This window comes from Myxocyprinus asiaticus, chromosome 43 (assembly GCF_019703515.2).
Source record: "Myxocyprinus asiaticus isolate MX2 ecotype Aquarium Trade chromosome 43, UBuf_Myxa_2, whole genome shotgun sequence".
In the NCBI taxonomy this organism is placed as follows: Eukaryota; Metazoa; Chordata; class Actinopteri; order Cypriniformes; family Catostomidae; genus Myxocyprinus; species Myxocyprinus asiaticus.
In genome coordinates, this window is record NC_059386.1 from 20,798,981 (window position 1) to 20,817,769 (window position 18,789).

The 18,789-nt window shown below is 36.4% G+C and overlaps 1 protein-coding gene across 10 annotated transcripts in view; it reads left to right on the plus strand.

The window, feature by feature from the left end:
* The first annotated feature begins 6,142 nt into the window (after positions 1-6,142).
* Positions 6,143-18,789, plus strand: part of LOC127433722 (EH domain-binding protein 1-like protein 1) — a 46,395-nt gene continuing 33,748 nt past the window's right edge. For 5 of the 10 annotated variants that reach the window (XM_051685869.1, XM_051685870.1, XM_051685871.1 and 2 more), the window contains exons 1-6: positions 6,143-6,704; positions 16,207-16,264; positions 16,537-16,632; positions 16,797-16,850; positions 17,659-17,840; positions 18,500-18,639. In XM_051685869.1, the coding sequence (XP_051541829.1) occupies positions 6,601-6,704; positions 16,207-16,264; positions 16,537-16,632; positions 16,797-16,850; positions 17,659-17,840; positions 18,500-18,639 (634 nt within the window). In that variant the 5' untranslated portion in view covers positions 6,143-6,600. The remainder of the gene's footprint in view (positions 6,705-16,206; positions 16,265-16,536; positions 16,633-16,796; positions 16,851-17,658; positions 17,841-18,499; positions 18,640-18,789) is intronic. The other 5 variants (XM_051685874.1, XM_051685876.1, XM_051685875.1 and 2 more) reach the window with 2 other exon arrangements.

Sequence of the window (18,789 nt, forward strand, 5' to 3'; positions counted from 1 at the left end):
GGAACCATTAGCAGTCGTGATAAGAAAGGACGATGATTTTCCAGGGGTGGTGGCGGAAGGTGTGGTGCATAAACTTTTGCTTTACGCAGATTATATTTTATTATTCGTCTCCGACCCCATTAGATCTATGCCTTGCCTCCACAGAATTATTAATTCCTTTTCTAAGTTCTCAGGATACAGAGTCAGTTGGTCTAAATCCGAAGCTTTGGCTCTGACAGTGTACTGCCCAGTAACGGCTTACCAGCTGGGCGCCTTCCAGTGGCCCAAACAGGGTATTAAGTATTTGGGCATTTTATTCTCAGCAAATTTGTGTGATTTAGTTAGAGTTTTGACCCCTTAATAAAAAGGTTTTCGAGTGATGTGGACAGATGGGCTTCATTGCATTTATCTATGATTGGGAAGGTTAATGTTATTAAAATTGTATTCCAAAATATAACTACCTGCTACGATCTCTCCCTGTAAATGTCCCCCTCTCTTATTTCAAGCAATTTGATAGCATAGCAAAGTCCTCCATTTGGAATGGTAAGCGTCCTAGATTACATTTTAATAAGTTACATAGGCCGATTGACAAAGGTGGGCTAGGTCCACCCAAGATTTTGTTTTATTACTATGCATTCAGTCTCAGACATTTGGCTCATTGGCCACTTCCTCCTGAAAGAGCCCCTCCCTGGTTTTGTATTGAACAGGAAGTTCTTGCTCCTATTTCGCCATTGCAAAGCCTTTCTATCAAACTAATCGGAGAAGTTAAGTTACACCCCTGTTATCTCGCATTTGCATTCGGTATGAACAAAAGTGTCCAGAGTGTTAAATTCGGATATTTATTTAAATGTTGCCTCAAGCATATGGCTGAACCCAAAATTATGTATTAATAAATCCCCTTTCTGCTGGTCAGAGTGGATTGTGAGGGGGGTTACTACACTCAGTGACCTATATGAGAGTGGAGAGATGAGATCTTTTGAAAATTTGGTTCAACATATTGGGATTCCCAGATCTCAGCTCTATAGGTATTTACAGCTGCTCCACCAGCTCTGTATTGTTTTTGGGAGTAGCACACACACCACTAAAGCAGCAGATATGTACTGCTTTTGGAAAAGGCCATGAGGCATCAGTGTATTACTCCCTGCTAATTCAAAGTCTGGGGGACAGAGCTTTAACTTCTATCAAGAGATTATGGGAGAAAGATTTAAACTTGATATTGGAGGAGGAAGTGTGGGCTGGGATTCTAAAACATTTCAAATCTGCATCTAGAGATGCAAAGGTGCGCCTTATGCAATTCAAGATTTTACATAGATTCTATTGGACCCCCTCTAGATTGTATAGGCTTGGTCTTAAAGACACACCCATCTGCTGGCGATGCCAATCAGAAGATGGAGACACAACCCATGTGTTTTGGGGGTGTGTCAAGATCCAAGAATTTTGGTTGAAGATTCAGAGTTTTATGTGTGATGTTTTGCACACTCATATTTCATTTTGCCCCAGACTCTGTATTTTGGGCAATGGGGCGGTCATAAATTTGGGGGATAAACACATAAAAAATTGGGTTCTGACCAGCATTATGTTTGGTAGGCAAATTGTTTTAAGGGGATGGAAGTCAGATGAAGTGCCCTCATTTCCGGAGTGGTGTGTGGAGATGGGGAGGGTGGCTGCTTTCGAGGAGGGGTCAAGCAGAAGGCTGGGGGTTCGGAATTAGTTTGATAGGAAATGGGGCATGTACTTAGTGTTTTTGGGGGACTCTCGGGGAGGGGCTGTGGAAAGAGGAGATTCGTTTTAATTATATATGATTATAATATATATATATATATATATATATATATATATATATATATATATATATATATATATATATATATATTTGTGTGTGTATTCTTATATGTGACCACAGGGGTGTTCGTTGGGGGTCAGTGTGGGGTTGGTGATTGGGGAGGGTGAGGGGTAATAGTGGGGGTTAAATGTTAAATGTTGATTCAGTGTATATCTGTTGTGTTTTTTCTTTGTAATGTCTATGAATTAATAAAAAATGTTAATTGAAAAAAAAAGGGGAAAAAAAATCACACAAAGCAAGAAACCAGCATTTACATGAGATTTGAAATAATCTAGTTATTCTCTGCTTTTGACGTCAAACCATGAAGATGCGCACTACACTTGCGCACAATGAATTAGCCAGTAATGCAACCGAAACAATGGAAGTGAACGAGAATTTTTCATTTACATAAAAGTCTCATTTAAACACTGATTCATTCACGACCGAAACAATGGAAGTGAACGAGAACCATTTGTTTACTTAAAAGATTCTTTCAGAAGCAATATTATATGAGTTATTGAATCATTGATCCAACTGATTTGTTCATGACTGAAACAGTGGAAGTGAACAAGAAAGATTAATTTACTTAAAAGATCAATTTAAAAACTATATTATATGAGTCACTGAATCATTGCTTCAATTGATTTGTTCATGACCAAAACAATGGAAGTGAAAGAGAATGATTAATTTACTTAAAAGACTCATTCAGAAACACTGATTCGTTCACAAACAAAACACTACCAGTATTGTAGGCTCAAGTGAGGTGAAAACCCTGTCTTCAGGGAGACCACTTCTCTCACACTGTGACATATTTGGTATGACGGAGTGATCTGATAGTAGAATGACTAAGAGGTCAGTTACCATCAAATACCATGGTGAAGGATGTGACATTCCTCTAGAAAGTTCTCCCATGCCTCTATAAATAAAAACACAGATGTACAAGATATTGCAACTCTCAAGAAGGTGTGTCTGTTAAAAGCAAATGCAAACCAAAGGATATATGTTACTATCTTTTCTATCACATTAAAAAGAAAAATGTGCACTTTTCTGCCCTCTAATAAAGGTTTAAATATTATGATAGCTTTTGCAAATAATTGCATAAATGCGCTATAGCTTGTCTTTTTGTGTGTGTATTCCAACTACAAATTGGTTAGATTCCAGATTAGATTTATACTTTGTGTAAACCACCACAATTCTCTTGAATAATGATGTCATCTGTCATTAACTTCACCAAATGTCATACCTAATGTGCTTTTAAAAGCCATTCCCATCCTTCTAAAATGAATTTATTGGAGTTTGGAAGATAGCACATTTCTGGAGCCTGAATTATGTGGTTGAATTAAAAAGAGTATGTCAAAGACTGCCATCTCTGTCTTTTTCACTCTCTGTGTGCTTTATAAAGAGGCCCTTGGTTTGTTTATGCCCTGTACCCTAAAGTGGGGTGGCACATCTTCATAAGAATGAGACATTCCTTGTTCCACCCGGTGAGTAAGCATGTATTACGTGTGAGCTCATGTCTTATCCGGATACAAACTCAGCCTGTGATGTGCATGGAAGAGGGAGGGGTCAGGTTTGGAAACTCAGACTCATGACCACAAATCACTGTTTCTCAGCAAACTCAAGTCTGTCCGCTATGTTTTACATGACATTTCAGAGTCTTAAATTGGACTGTAAATGTTTTCAACAACTCTCAAATCAAAGCACTGGTAGTTAGTTAACAGCCTGTGCTGATCAGTCAGCTGCATACAGTACAATACATGGACTTACAACAATATTCACATTTCATGAATAAAAAATTACAATGAAGTGAATATAGTTACAATGGAACAGTGGTAAGTTTGGTACACTTAACAGGTTGGTGTTACACAAAGAGTCTAGGGGGTCACCGATTTGGATTCTAGTTCATCAGCTAAGCCATAAATTTGTACTCCTATGGCAAGCCGAATTAACTTTTACTCTATTTCCAGATAGTTGAAATATATATATAGATATATCAAATTTGCATTTTGACTAGTTGTAATTCAGTTGTTGATATCTGGAATAGATATTTGTACTAGTAACAATGTAATTATTGATACACATAATTTTCAAGTAATAAGTGCATTGCTGATATGTGAAATTTGACTTTCAACTAGTATTTTTTTTTTTGCTTTTTTTATTTTTTATTATTATTGCTTTTTTTTATATATCAAGAACAAGTATTACCACAAGTAATGACCAGGGGCGGGGTTACGATTTACAAGGCCCCAAGCAACTGCCGGTGGCCCCCTGTGGGGGGAGAAAGAATTCTTGATATTTTTCAGGCTGTTGACAATAACCGAAACATATCTTGATAATTGTTTATATGCTTAGAAATTACATAATAGTAAATAATATTTTTTAATCATCCTAACAGCCACTGTAGCCAAGTATAGATTTGTTAAATGAAATACCAAAAATCTAGTTTTTCACTAAATGAATGCAATGAAGAATGGTATTTAATTTATAATATAATTAATTTAATTTGTATGCACCAATACAACAATACAGTAAAGGTAATATTTACCTAAATGTATTTTTACAAAACATTTTTTTAATGAACAGGATGTGCAAAAACTACAATTTCACTCACTAATATTTTGAAACCTAGTTGGAATTGTCCAGTCAAGTTTGTTATTATAATATGAAGCTGAATTAGTATTATTATTTTGAGGGCTTGTTTTATACAATAGTAATATATTTCTGTAGTATTGACTTCACCTGGAGCTTTTATTTTGAAGGAACTATGATAATGCACTGCAGTGTCAGTATGTATTTCACAGTTTACAATGTTCCGCATTACAAATTTCTGAGATACTGTACGACATTTTTAGATTTGTATACTTTAAGTGTCTTCAAATGTTTGGAATTTCATGAATGGGTGAACCTGCAGCACTTTGCCTTCACAATACATGTGAACCACTCCGCAACCGCTGAAAACAGCGTATCCATGCGTGAGCACAGAACAGCGCAACACCCCTTGAGTGTTTTGCCGTCCAACCGGGGCCCCCCTACATCCGGAGCCCCATGCAATTGCGTGGTTTGCGTGGCTGTTAATACCGCTACTGGAAAATATGCCATTTTTGATATCAAGAATTTTTAGCAGTACAAATGTAACTAGAAAGGTTAAGTTTGTCTTGAGCAACTTATGTAAAGCAGATTAAAGGCATTTTGTGGGTCTATTTACATTTGAATTTGTAACTGTTGGAGTTTGAATTAACAAGCATTCCGTTTTGAACATTACATCAATTTAAATCTATAGGATTTTTCCGATTTTTTGATTATCTGCTGAGTGAAAACTGTAAGTCTAGTCTAGTTACAGAACAGTCTGAAGATCTGTACCAAGTTTGGTGGATGTAGATTGAAAGCTATTTCAAATAATTTTCAACCCAATCTCATGAAAATTCGTACGTAATTTACGAGTTGGCTATTTCGTATGGTCTCGCACAATGTTGTTCGCATAAACTCGTACGACTTCATCACGTGCAAATTCCCGGATGTCTAATGTGGAAGCGCGAGTTCTGCACACAAGGCGTTAAGGACATACTTATTAATATTATAACCCAAACCCCTTATCTAAACTTAACCAATCAGTAGAGTGTGTAAACATGATAGGAAGCTGTTGTGTGTGACAGAAGCAAGTAACTGTCACGTATTAGATGAAAATGATGTCCAGCGACGTCATCAGCTGTAGTGAAAGTCGTAGGAATTCAAACAAGTGCAGTCGCACGATATCATACGAATTAGATAAATTTAGAAAAGTTGTACGAATCCTGACGATTTCGCCGTGAGAGTGTGTTGGAAATTTTGGTCTCGGTTTAGGAATTTTGAAAAAACCCTAAACAAACTTTGTCAAGCCAACATAATTACTGATACAAAGTACTAAGAGAGTACTACCCTCTCCATATCCCACACAACCAGAACCACTCCGTCCATCCCTCCAGCTGCTTCTGTCCATTTATTCCTCGTTCCCAAGGATCTAAAATAGATCCTCTGTAACTTGAAAAATCCCCTTGCCAATGTCCAACTAAAAATATCCATCATGATCAAGGACTGGATAACCCCACATAGCTGCTCCATATCAGTATGTTTATTTTTGCTTAAAAGTTTATATATTCTGAATTATAGCTGTAATTATCAGGTGACAGTGTGGTTTAAAATATGATCACTAGTACAACAAATCATACAGTGCATCCTCTGACTCCTTGCTGACTGGAAGTAAACCCTGCTGTTCTCTTAACCCCATGTCATCTGTACATTTAGTACAGTACTGAATACAATCAGGGAGGTTTTGCATACTGCTGCATCATAGGCGTGTTTGTATAACCCTTCCTACCTACAGAAGGATCAAACTGCAAGAGCAAACGAGAGGAATAGACACTTCATCTCTCATGATCATAAGTTCAGCTGCTTTTTGGAAGCATTTTTATCTCATTTAAATCTCCACCACATAAAAGCGATGAAGTCGCTCAAGAATGTTATTTGTTTTTATTATTTTTTACATCAAGGCAACTAATTGCGATACATAGAGATTGTGTTCCTCTAGTCTAGTGTGTAACGTGATGCAGTAGTTTTCGTAAATGGTCTTTACTCGTTGGCGACAGTTCGGTGGTACTGAAGGCGCGTGAGGGGTACTTCTCAAAAGAAACATTTCACCTCACAAACCACTTGACAGCCATCTGTCTGAGTAGTTTTTGACTTTTTGTTCAGTGGTGGAACTGTAAAAAGATTATTTCCATGCGTCCGACTTCATTCGCGGACACTGCATTTTCTGTTGAAGAATGACTTCTGTGTGGAAAAGATTACAAAGAGTTGGCAAAAAGGCCACTAGATTTCAGTTCGTGGCTTCGTATCAAGAACTCGTTCTGGAATGTACCAAGAAATGGTAAGTTATGATATCTTTTCCGTTATATCGCTTGAGTCCTAAATACGCATTGCCACTGAAGGGCGGTTCTTTTTCTGACTGGAACATGAACATGCGGATACAGTGTGTCTTGTTTTATTTTAGCGCGGTTTTTGTATGTATATTCGGGAATAGAACAGTTAATGTGACGTTCGATACTTTAAATATATTTGAAATGCAGTGTAAAACGTTCACACGCGCACACCTTCACTTCCGCGTCCGCCTCTCGCGCTGTCAACAATGAAATTATTATGAACATCCATCATGCTCATGAGCACAATAAAGTAAATACAATACACCTTAAAAAAAATAATACTATATATATATATATATATATATATATATATATATATATATATATATATATATATATATATATATACAGACACACACACACATATATTATGTCAGTGTTTTTAATATTTGTGTCTTCTCTTTATGTGCTGAATTTACTTTCATTATCATCATTTAGTAATATGTTATAACCATACACGATAATTTAAGAGCTTTTATTTTATTACAAGGTGGATTTTACTTGATTTAATTTATAGTATAAGAGACAGTGAGATAAATAATGATTGGATTATTTATGCTGTCTCTGTAGAATCTTTGTGTTTTGATCAGGACACAGCTGTTGACACTTACAGTGAGTGTTTCAAGGATCACTCCTGTCCTCAGATTCATTAGTGACACATATTTTATGTCCGTTCTATGAACAAAATGAGCACGATCACTAGCATAATTCAGTCTGATTGGATTTGAATAAGCTGATGATCTTGAAAAGATCCCAATTAACATGTACTGGCCAATCAGATGTAAATAAGTAAACATTAAAGTAGGAAAAGAAAAGACACTGTGTGTTTTTGTTTTCTAAGGAATTTTGGCGATATTGACTATTGGCAATTTTGCCTGAACAAGTCATGGCCTGGCATATGAAGCAATCCTCCATTATGCAATGGCTTGTCATCTGCATCTTGGAGAAACTGAATCATTCAGCATAATTTCTGCCTGGTACTGTTAAGCACTATCTGAGATTTATCTCCACGATATAAGGCCTGAATCATAGGGATTTTTGCTGGTCCTCTAGGTGATTGTTATCTCAGCATTTCAGGAGAAAATGTCTCAGGAATAGAGTTTTGAAGATACATAACCTTTTAATGCTGTTTAATTTATATACAGCATTATATACTTTATATATATATATATATATATATATATATATATATATATATATATATATATATAAAGGTAATGCTACTTAATGTTAATAGTAAACCTGAACGGTATGTGTGACGCAATTGTGGTTATCACTTAATGAGCTTTCAGCTGATGTCAATGTCCTAGATTTTGCTCTGTTGCAACAGTAAAGTACTTTTTGTGTCTTTTCCAGAGCTCTGCTGTGCACTTCCTTTTGCTGTCCTAAACATGTGCATTTAAATACTGAGCAGCTCCCATAAAGAAGTAGAGTAGACAAAGTATTTTTTAAATGAGGAAATAAACTACAAAACTCCTTAGTGCATGTATACCGCTGTAAACAAATCTGATCTTGTCTGCAACTCAAGGGGTGACTAACAGTATAGTTATGATTCATTGTAAAGTTCATCTTATACTGCTAGTGGGCCAAAGTCTGTTAGATACTATGCCACAGCTGCAGAGGGTGTGAGCAAGAGATATTAGACAGCTGAAAGATGACACAGTGAAGTGTTTTCTGATGGGGTAATATTTGCAGATGTCAGCTGGAGCGCTGTGCAGGGCTGTAGCTATTGGGGTGAAAGGTGGTAACGATTCTAGGGGCCCACAGGCACAGGGGGGCCCACAACAAATTGTAAATTGTATTTTTTAATATGAAAGGGGCACAGACCAATATACAGTCATGGGGCCCAGAATTCATTGCTACGGCCCTGGCGTGACATGAAAGGAGGACTTAATGAAAAGAAAGAATTACAGAAAGAAAATTACAGGAAAAGCACTAATTTTCCCAGCCAGCTTGCCAATCTATTTTTACATCTATCCCCATCGGTCTACCCATCTCCCTGTCTCCTCCTCCTAATTTATCCCTTTAGACTGTTGCCCTGTTGCTATTACTAGGTGTAACCTGAGAGCTGGGTCTTGCTTCTCTTTGTGTAGCATTTCATGCTGCTACTGACACAGATATTAGTTGCTTACCTCTACAAACAGTAATGTGAACAACTGTGTATGAAAATGGAAATTTATGTCTTGATCTTGGGTACTTTCACCAGTCATTTTCATTAAAAAAAAATTTTTTTTTCCATGTTTAAAGGAATAGTAAACCTGTGGAACACAAAAGGAGATGTTAGGCAGAATGTTAAAGCTGCTCTTTTGCATGCAATAAAAGTGGATGGTGACCAGGGGCTGTCAAGCTACAAAAAGCACCATAAAAGCATCAGTATAGTAGTCCATATTAGAGGTTGACTGATTGTGGTTTTGGCCGATATCGATAACTAAGGTGGTGGAATAGGCAGATAACCGATTAATCAGCTGATAGTTTTAAAATCGATTCATTGAATGTTAAAAAAATATTCTTAGTCTTTCCTTACCATGAGAGGCACAGACAAGAGGCCAAAATGAACACAATTCCAAATGTAGTTTATTGTGCAACCAAAATCCCAATAATAACTAGAAAAAATGAAGATATGTTGCATAACGTGGGACTTCTAACTATCACTGTAAACCCTGAAGTTGTCATTACTTTAAAAAATCAAGTTGTCTTAATTAAGTATTACTTGAAATGTCAAGTTTTGGACTCATAACTCAAATATTTAAGTTCATTGAACTTATTTTTCTTAAAAATCCATAGACTTAAGATTGAAGTGTTAATAACTCAAACTATTGAGTACAAAATTGAGGCTATGGGGAATACCCACAATTCCTTGCTGCTTGAATTATGTTTCTTTGGTCAGAGGGAACAGATTGGGGAATTTAAATAATTGTTATTAAGAATTCATAGATGTTTTAGCTGTTTTGTTGTATTATTTATGCTTTGTTGCATTAGGGTGATCCGTGTCTCTTTGGTCAAGTTGGACCCTGGTCACACTATCTCAGTTCTCTTTGTGCATGTGCAGCTGAAGTGCATATATGCATTTCTGTAAAGAATTATTTAATAACTGACCTAGAATCAGTTATCATCTTTATTTGAGCTGTGCTGTTGTTTGATCTAAAATTGAATCAATTCAATTAAAATGTACAACAGAAACAACAATATTTAATTTCAAATCTGAGTTAAGTCTACTTGCAAGTAGTTAACTCAACTTAAATAGTTAAGTTCACTATACTTGAAAACCAAGTTAATTGAACTTAAATATAAAGTTTTGGGAGACCCCATTACTCAGTGGAATTGAGGGAATGAGTTTACTCAATCAGATGTGTGCAATGAATTTATTAGGGGTTTCAGTGTATAAACAAGCCTGGAATACACACTTATTTCGGGACTCTTATTTTAAAATGACAGAGATTTGGCTCCATTACAATGCTCTACATTTAAGTATTTACCAAATGAAATTTTTTTTGCCTATACTGTATTTACCAGATTAAGGATTTTATACATCACCAGATGAGGTTTTTTGTTATTATTCACAAAAAGTTGGAGAAATTATGTATGTGCTTGGGGCACGTTTTGGGGCACTGATTAATCGGTAAAACCGATATATTGGTCTACCTCTTCCATATGATTTATGAGCTATATTGTAAGTCTGAAGTTTTGCATGAGAAAAAGACCAAAATTAAAGTTATTCTTTAAAAATCTTTCCTTGAAAATCTTACTTGAAAGCCATGGACAAACTTCTCTTTCATTGTATGTAAAAGAGCAGCTTATAGACATTTGGCAAAATAATGTATTTTTAATAACATGATATGCTGATTATTTGCAATTAATTGCAAATATCGATATTTACAGAGAAAGGCTCCACCCCAAAAATACAACAATTCAATATATAATGATTAGATAATTATAAATAATTATATTTAAATAATTATAAATATAATCTATATAATAATTTAGATCATTTAAAGGCATTACATTATTGTGTTAGACGAGTAAAGCATTAATTATGTATTACAAAAAGTGGCTTTAGAAGGCAATATATTGTTTATTTTCATATCATTGAACAGAAGCCAATCATTGGTTTATGGTCCAATTTTACAATTGAATTCGTCAATCTATCCGAGTTTGACGTATTAAAAGGGCTTTTCAAATGAAGCGCCGCCTATGTACACATGCGTCAGACAGATGCTTTTGGAGCGTCTCACTTTGGTTGTGTTGAGTTGCATTAAGAGTTGCACTCCGTCCAGCTGTGTTTGAACACAAGAGCACATCCTCATCATGTGCTACTGTCGGTAAGTGTGCTTTGTTGTGTGTACAGCTGGAGTTGCACATACTGCCTCCTGATGATTGGGACTCACAAATACATGATGGTGTTACTTCAGGCTTGAATTGCTCCGATGGTAGGAATTTTCATTATTATGGTCTGGGGGCATGGTTAATTGTGTATGTTTTAACGCACTATTTTTTATATAAATAATCGCACTGAATAAATGCATTAAATCGACAGCCCTACTTATTTTGTGTTTCACAAAAGAAAGCAAATCATACCGATTTGTAACAACATGAGGCTGAGTAAATTATGACCTTTTTATGATTTTGTTTGTGTGAACTATTCCTTTAAGGTTTCTTTATGCTTCATGGCAACTCTCATATCCCAAAAATATAAGATGCCATTATTATACGTGAGCAGCTGTTTGTAAACACTATGAGACTTAGTGGTTTAAAGATCAGAGGCCAACACCCCAAGTGTTGTGAGCCAAAGTCTGCTCAGTCATGTGACCCTGCAGAGTTTCCTCCAATTCTTAATGCAGCATCCGTGTCAGTGGTTGAACTGCTCAGAGGTATACAATAGGGTCATATCTGAACAATCCACTACCAAAGGTCAAGTTTATTAAGGAAACGTGTGCCAAAGCAGATGTGAAAATGTTCAGTGCAAATGCATATGTACTGATAAAGATTATTTCCATTGATTTGTTTTTAAAGCTCCACACTAATTGATTTGCATTTTTTTTTTTTTTTTTTTTTTTTGCTGGCATCTTAAAATTGACCTGTTGTGACCTCATTTTGTGTAAACCCTGAAATTTAGTTTTATAATGTTGTGGAGCTTTTTCATTCTCTTCAGACTGAGTTTCAAATATGGCTGAATTTGAGGGGCTGCACGCTGTTAGCCAATAATAACAGTGGGCGTTTACATTGCAGGGCTCCAGACTGTGACTAAAATGGTCGCAAATTCGTAGCTCCAGACTACAAAATGACTTAGGAGCCATTGGCTCCTTAAATGAAATATTAAGGAGCCAAATGGCTGTTTTTAGTCGCCAAATCATATAATTGCTTGATTTAGATTGTTGTTCAGAAACAAAATAGAAAGCAGAAGAAAAAGAAGCCAGCTGATAACCCATTAATCGGAGGTTTAATAAACAGTATATATAGCTGAAGGGGAAGTTTGCGTTCCCCTTTTGTCTCATCAATGTTCACACCCCTTTCATAATTTATACAAATACAGTACTGTGCAAAAGTTTTAGGCACTTGTGAAAAAAGTTGCATAGTGAGGATGTCTTCAAAAATAATGACATAAATAGTTTTCATTTATCACTTAATGTCCTACAAAGTCCAGTAAACAGAAAAAGAGCTAAATCAATATTCGGTGTGACCACCTTTGCATTTAAAACAGCACCAATTCTCCTACTTACACCTGGACACAGTTTTTCTTGGTTGTTGGCAGATAGGATGTTCCAAACTTCTTGGAGAATTCACCACAGTTCTTCTATTTATTTAGGCTGTCTCAATTGCTTCTGTCTCTTCATGAAATCCCAGACTGACACGATGTTCAGTGGGGGGCTCTGTGGGGGCAATGCCATCTCTTGCAGAGCGCCCTGTTCTTCTATTCTAATCTTTTCTATTTGCAAAAGTAATGTTTGGGAGTCTAAAATGTATTTTTCCTATTGACACACTAAAGCTGAAGATATAAAAAACCATCTTAAAACAAATGTTTTTGTTAAACATCTTAAGTGCCTAAAACTTTTGCACAGTACTGTATAAGAGATAAAAAAATAAAATAAAAAAAAATTATATATATATATATATATAGTACTGCCCTTCAGAATCTACATAAGCAGATATTTACTTAAAGCATAGTATGAATATAGTAGTGTGTTGCCTTCTTGAGCATCAGTGAATGTTTGCACCTTGTGTAATAGTTGTGTATGAGTCCCTCAGTTGTCCTAAGTGTCAAAAGCTGGATCTCATTATATATTTACATTTATTCATTTGGCAGACGCTTTTATCAAAAGAGGAAAACATAAGCGAATCATCTTAAGGAGACAGTGGTATGAAAAGTGTCATATTACAAAGTTTCACTAGCATCAGAATAGTATTCAAAACAGAATAAGTGCAACAGGAAATATTATTATTATTTTTTTTAATGACTGGTTAAGTGCTCATGGAAAAATATATATATATATATATATATATATATATATATATATATATATATATATATATATATATATATATATACACACACTACTGGTCAAAAGTTTTGAAACACTTACTCATTCTTTATTATAAATATTCTTTTTTTTTCACATTTTAGAATAATAGTAAAGTCATTAAAACTATGGAATAACATAAATGGAACTATGGGAATTATGTTGTGACTAAACAAAATCCAAAATAAATCAAAACTATGTTATATTTTAGCATCTTCAGAGTAGTCCCCCTTTGCCTAGAATTTGCAGAAATGTACTCTTGACATTTTCTCAACCAGCTTCTTGATGTATCACACTGGGATGCTTTTTAAACAGTATTGAAGGAGTTCCCATCTATGTTGGGCACTTAGTGGCTGCTTTTCTTTATTATTTGGTCAAAGTTATCAATTTCAGAAACTTTTTTTTTTAATTACATTTTAGTTTTATAATGAAATAAATTAATATGTTGGCACAATTATATTTTTGTCTACAAAACTAATTTCAAACATTTAAGCATACACCTTCAGATCAAAAGATTTTTAAGATCATGAGAAACATTTCAGTCAAGTGTTTCAAAACTTTTGACCGGTAGTGTAAATATATATATATAAAGTGGTGTGGAACTTTTAATTATAAAGAATACACATGGGACTCCTATTTTGAAATGTCTTCGCTCCCAGTTGTGAACACACTGACGGATGATTCGCTGAGAAAGTGACTCTGATTCAAACTGCTAACCTGAGCTCCAGAGTTCACACCCTCAGTTCTTTTCAGGTGATTCATGAAAAAGACCCAGTTCAAAAGAGTAATTTGTTCACGACTCTCTCGTGCTGGGCTTGTTGGTCTGCGAGCTCATCACAACAGAACAGGTGAAAAGTGGATCGAAACACATTGGTGGTGCGCGCTCTAAAGATGTATTCAGTAACTCACAAGATGATATCTGACAAAACCGCATATGAACACACACAACCTGACTGCAATCAATTATTTTTGGTCGCATTTGCGACCATTTTAGTCACAGTCTGGAGCCCTGCAATGTAAACGCCCACTGTTATTACTGGCTAACTGCGTGCAGCCCCTCAAATTCAGCCATATATGAAACTCAGTCTGAAGAGAATGAAAAAGCTCCACAACATTATAAAACGAAATTTCAGGATTTACACAAAATAGACAGGGTGTCAACACCATAAACTATCAAACAGTCGTGACATTTGAAATATTCATGAATGGAACTATTTACTTACTGTTCTGCATCGGGTCAAAGTGTTTTTAATTGCCCCATCCTTTAATAACTGGTTCACAAGCAATCCACACTGAAAGATGCGAAAGACACATCCACATGACACACATACTGTACATAGTCCAAAGCACAGTGTAAACTATGCACATACATCCAGTTTCAAGTATCATCCTGCACTGAAATGCAGATCACCGGAAACACATCTAAATGGTCAAAGACATCCATCCAGTGCATGTTTTCATACACCAACAATTAGAAAAATAGCGCAGATGGGAGAAAAAGCGAGTCCATGACACGTTTGTGCTCAAAACAGCAAGAAGCAGCAGCTAAATGACAGAGAACTGCTTCTCCTTTTCGGAGTTGTAACTTGACACCGAGATATGTATCAAGCGGTCAAAGACGTCTTTCTGTTCATGTTTAAATACAAAAATAATTGAAAATAGTCTAGATGGGTCCCCTTTGGTGTTCAGGAATAGTTAGATCACACTAGGCCTATTTGACCTTCTCTCTCAGTTTATGAACTGAAGCACCAGTGGGCGGGGCCAAGGGTGTGATGATGTGAAGAAGGTGTTGATGTTTTTCGCTGTAGAGGTGGTCATGAATTAATGTAGGTAAATGAAATTAAATGAAGGCAAACAAAACCAGATTTTTTCCCTGCAAGAGCATTAGAATAAAATAGATTTTATACAGGTGAAAAACTGATAGCTTGGCCCATAATTCATAGAGGTCCAGGCCTTAAAGGTGTCATGTGTATTTTGTTGATTCATGTCTTTTATTTTGAAAAGTTTAGTCAAGTATTGAATGTGAATGTGTATGTGCACAGTCAAGTCATGTTTATAGTCAAGCCATGTTTATAGTCAAGTCTTAGTCACGTTCATGTTTATGTTTTATGTTTCACATTTGTAGTTAGAGTTATTGGTTATCACGTTTGTAAATAAAGTGCACTTGGGTTCTTTATCTTCACGTCATCGTCTTCGTCATCATCATTGCCAGCAGCCAGCACACGTTACAGAAGGCCTTTATTTAACTTTTTTAATTTTTAAGAATTACCACAGGTTTGATCATGGATGGCTTATTATTAAGTAGGTCAGTGTTACTATGGGTTTTTTTTAAATATACAATAATATTTTATTAAGGAAAAAACAGTAGCCTTAACATGTAAAATCTATAACTGAAACTGCCTTTTGCTATAATAAAACTAAGTAGACTTCTCCTTTCTCATTTATAGATTTAATATGAATCTATAACATTTTGATCAAATCATACCAGTTACTACAGTTGATGTTACTATATTAATGGCACATATTATGTTTTCTCGTCATTTCATCATCAGTGTTATTTAGAATGTCAGGTCTGTCTGGCCTTATTTGATGTTTGACATTCTCCATGGTACTTCAAAGTAGAAAATTCTCAGTTTAATTCAGGTTTTGTTGTCTGCGCTGCACTGTTTAGTGCTCCGTACGATCCAGTCAAAACTGGTTTACGATGCGTAAACGTAAAAGTCGCGCCACACTGTACAAATGGGAAGCACATTTAGTGCTTAAAATGTGCTTTTGGGATAAACCACTGAACGTCTTAAGGGGGATCCCACACACTAGGCCTTATCCTCACAAGCACAGACTAAAATGTAGAGGTCTTTATCAATGATCCAATAGTAATAAAAGAACCAAATTCAACTTTTAAACAGCTTCTCAGCTGTCTTTTATTATTTTGCAGGCAACCAGACAAACTAAGAGTGGTGTGGACCAGGAGGAACAGACGCATTTGCTCCAAGGTACAAAGATAAACCAGCCTTAATTGTCAATAAATGCTGAAATTCACATAAATACTATGTTTATAGACTGGCCTAGGTTAAATTTAGGCCTGGATTTAAAAATATTTATGAAAGCAAAGGATATGTCCAGGAATCCAGCCTTTCAAGAGATTATTGCTTCCCAAGCTTTTAACTTTAAATTTAATGTGCAACATATTGTTTTAACTTACAGTGGTTACAATCGCTGTAAAATGTATTATTATGACTGATGATGTCCTTTATTTTCTTGTCAGCTTCATGCATGGCAGCCAGGCATCAAGAATCCCTACAGGGGAATGGTAGTGTGGCCAGTACCTGAGAATGTGGACATTACTGTCACACTCTACAGGGTAGGACACCTATTGAGTTTAATGCTTATTAGTAACACAATATACTGTATAAACAGCTCATCAAATACACAATTTATCAATGATACTGGCACATGAGCAGAGGCACTTCATGCTAAGATGTTCTTTAAATGTCAATCATTTTGCTAAAAGCTTTTGCTTTACAGGATCCACATGCTGATGAATTTGAAGACAAAGACTGGACATTTGTCATTGAGAATGTGAGTGTCTCCTTAATCTCTGAAGATTATTTAAATCTAGAAAACACACAAATTCGAACCACTGCCCCCAATAGCTGAAGCTGGAAGGGTTGGTGACCAGTTTCTGGGTTAAATGTCCACAGGGTGGTGCCAACAGCAAGTTGTAGTTTTTGTTTTGTTTTTATCCCCTTTTCTCCCCAATTTGGAATGCCCAATTCCCACTACTTAGTAGGTCCTCATGGTGACTCACCTCAATCCGGGTGGCGGAGGACAAGTCTCAGTTGCCTCCGCATCTGAGACAGTCAAACCACGCATTTTATCACATTGCTCATTGTGCATGACACTGCGGAGACTCCCAGCACATGGAGGCCCATGCTACTTTCCATGATCCACTGAGAGCGAGAACCACTAATCGTGACCATGAGGATGTTACCCCTTGTGACTCTACCCACCCTAGCAACCGGGCCAATTTAGTTGCTTAGGAGACCTGGCTGGAGTCACTCAGCACGAGTTGTAGTTTTAGTTGTAAATGATGTAATACAGTCAACAGAAATGCACATTTAATAACCCGACATCTTAACCCAAACCCAACCTTAAACCTAACTCTCAATGGAGTAAAAATGTAATTTTAGATGGAAAATACAACCTCCGAATCACTCTCCATTATTTATGAGAAAGCAATTATTCCTGGTTTCCATGGGAACAGAAACCGTGTTTGAATTTATGCACAAATGCCTGATGCCGATTTCTTGTGTGATCATGTTGGAGTTTATTGTCTGCATGGATTCTTTCCTTAATCTATATTAAACTGTACTCTGATTTTCTACAGGAGACAGCAAAAGGCAGTCGGAAAGTGTTGGCATCTGTGGATTTGAACATGAAGAAGTTTGCCAGTGCCACACACTCACAGATGGACCTGACGCTCAAGATGAAACCCCTGTCAGTGAAGGTGGTGGAGGCCACTTTGAAGCTCTCCTTATCCTGTGTATTCCTCAAGGAGGGGAAAGCCACGTGAGTTGTCTATGCCCTTCCTTTTTCCACAGCTGTTGTATTCTTCCTTGTAGAGAGCTTGGTTAGGAAGTTCTAACACTGTTCTATGTTAGCATGAGGTGTTTAATAAAATGGTTCAAAATGAGAATATGCCCACAGCAAGCTTTATTTTGTGATTGCACTGAAACTGGATGCATATTATGTAAAAATTGGATTTCATATAAGGCTGCTTGTTCCTTGATTACTGTTAGAAATATTTAGAGCAGGTTTGACCCCAGTAAGGGAAGTGGGTGCCTGCCCAGGCAAGGGGTTTGCTGTTGAACATTGGGATGGGTTTCTTCCCTGACATGTGCAACTCAAGAAGCAGAGCAGAATTTTCCAAAACAATGCAATGAGCTCTCAAACCACAGTATGTGCCTCTAAAGTTGTGCTGTTATATGAGAGGAGGCTTGTAAGCACACTGGACCTTTGAGCTTTGTTGTAGAGAATGCTGCTTTAGGATGAAGTATTGCAAGAGATAAAATCAGTAACATCAGTATAGAGGTAATAAAGGTTTTCTAGTTATCTCAATCATTAAAGACCATTCTAATTTTTAAAATGGTAATATTTGAGTTCTGGGATGACCCAGTATTGACTACAACTGTTTTTGTTTCCTGACCAGTGGTGTGTTTACTCTGTAGGGATGAGGACATGCAGAGTCTTGCCAGTCTGATGAGTGTAAAGCCAACAGATATTGGGAACCTGGACGACTTTAATGAGAGTGATGAAGAAGAAGATAAGAGATCCAGTACCGGGCCAAACCTTAGTGCTGCAGTTCCAGGTATTGTAAATATACACAGATCAGCCACAACATTAAAACCACCTGCCTAATATTGAGTAGGTCCCCCTCGTGCCGCCAAAACAGCGCCAACCTGCATCTCAGAATAGCATTCTAAGATGCTATACTTCTCACCACAGTTGTACAGAACGG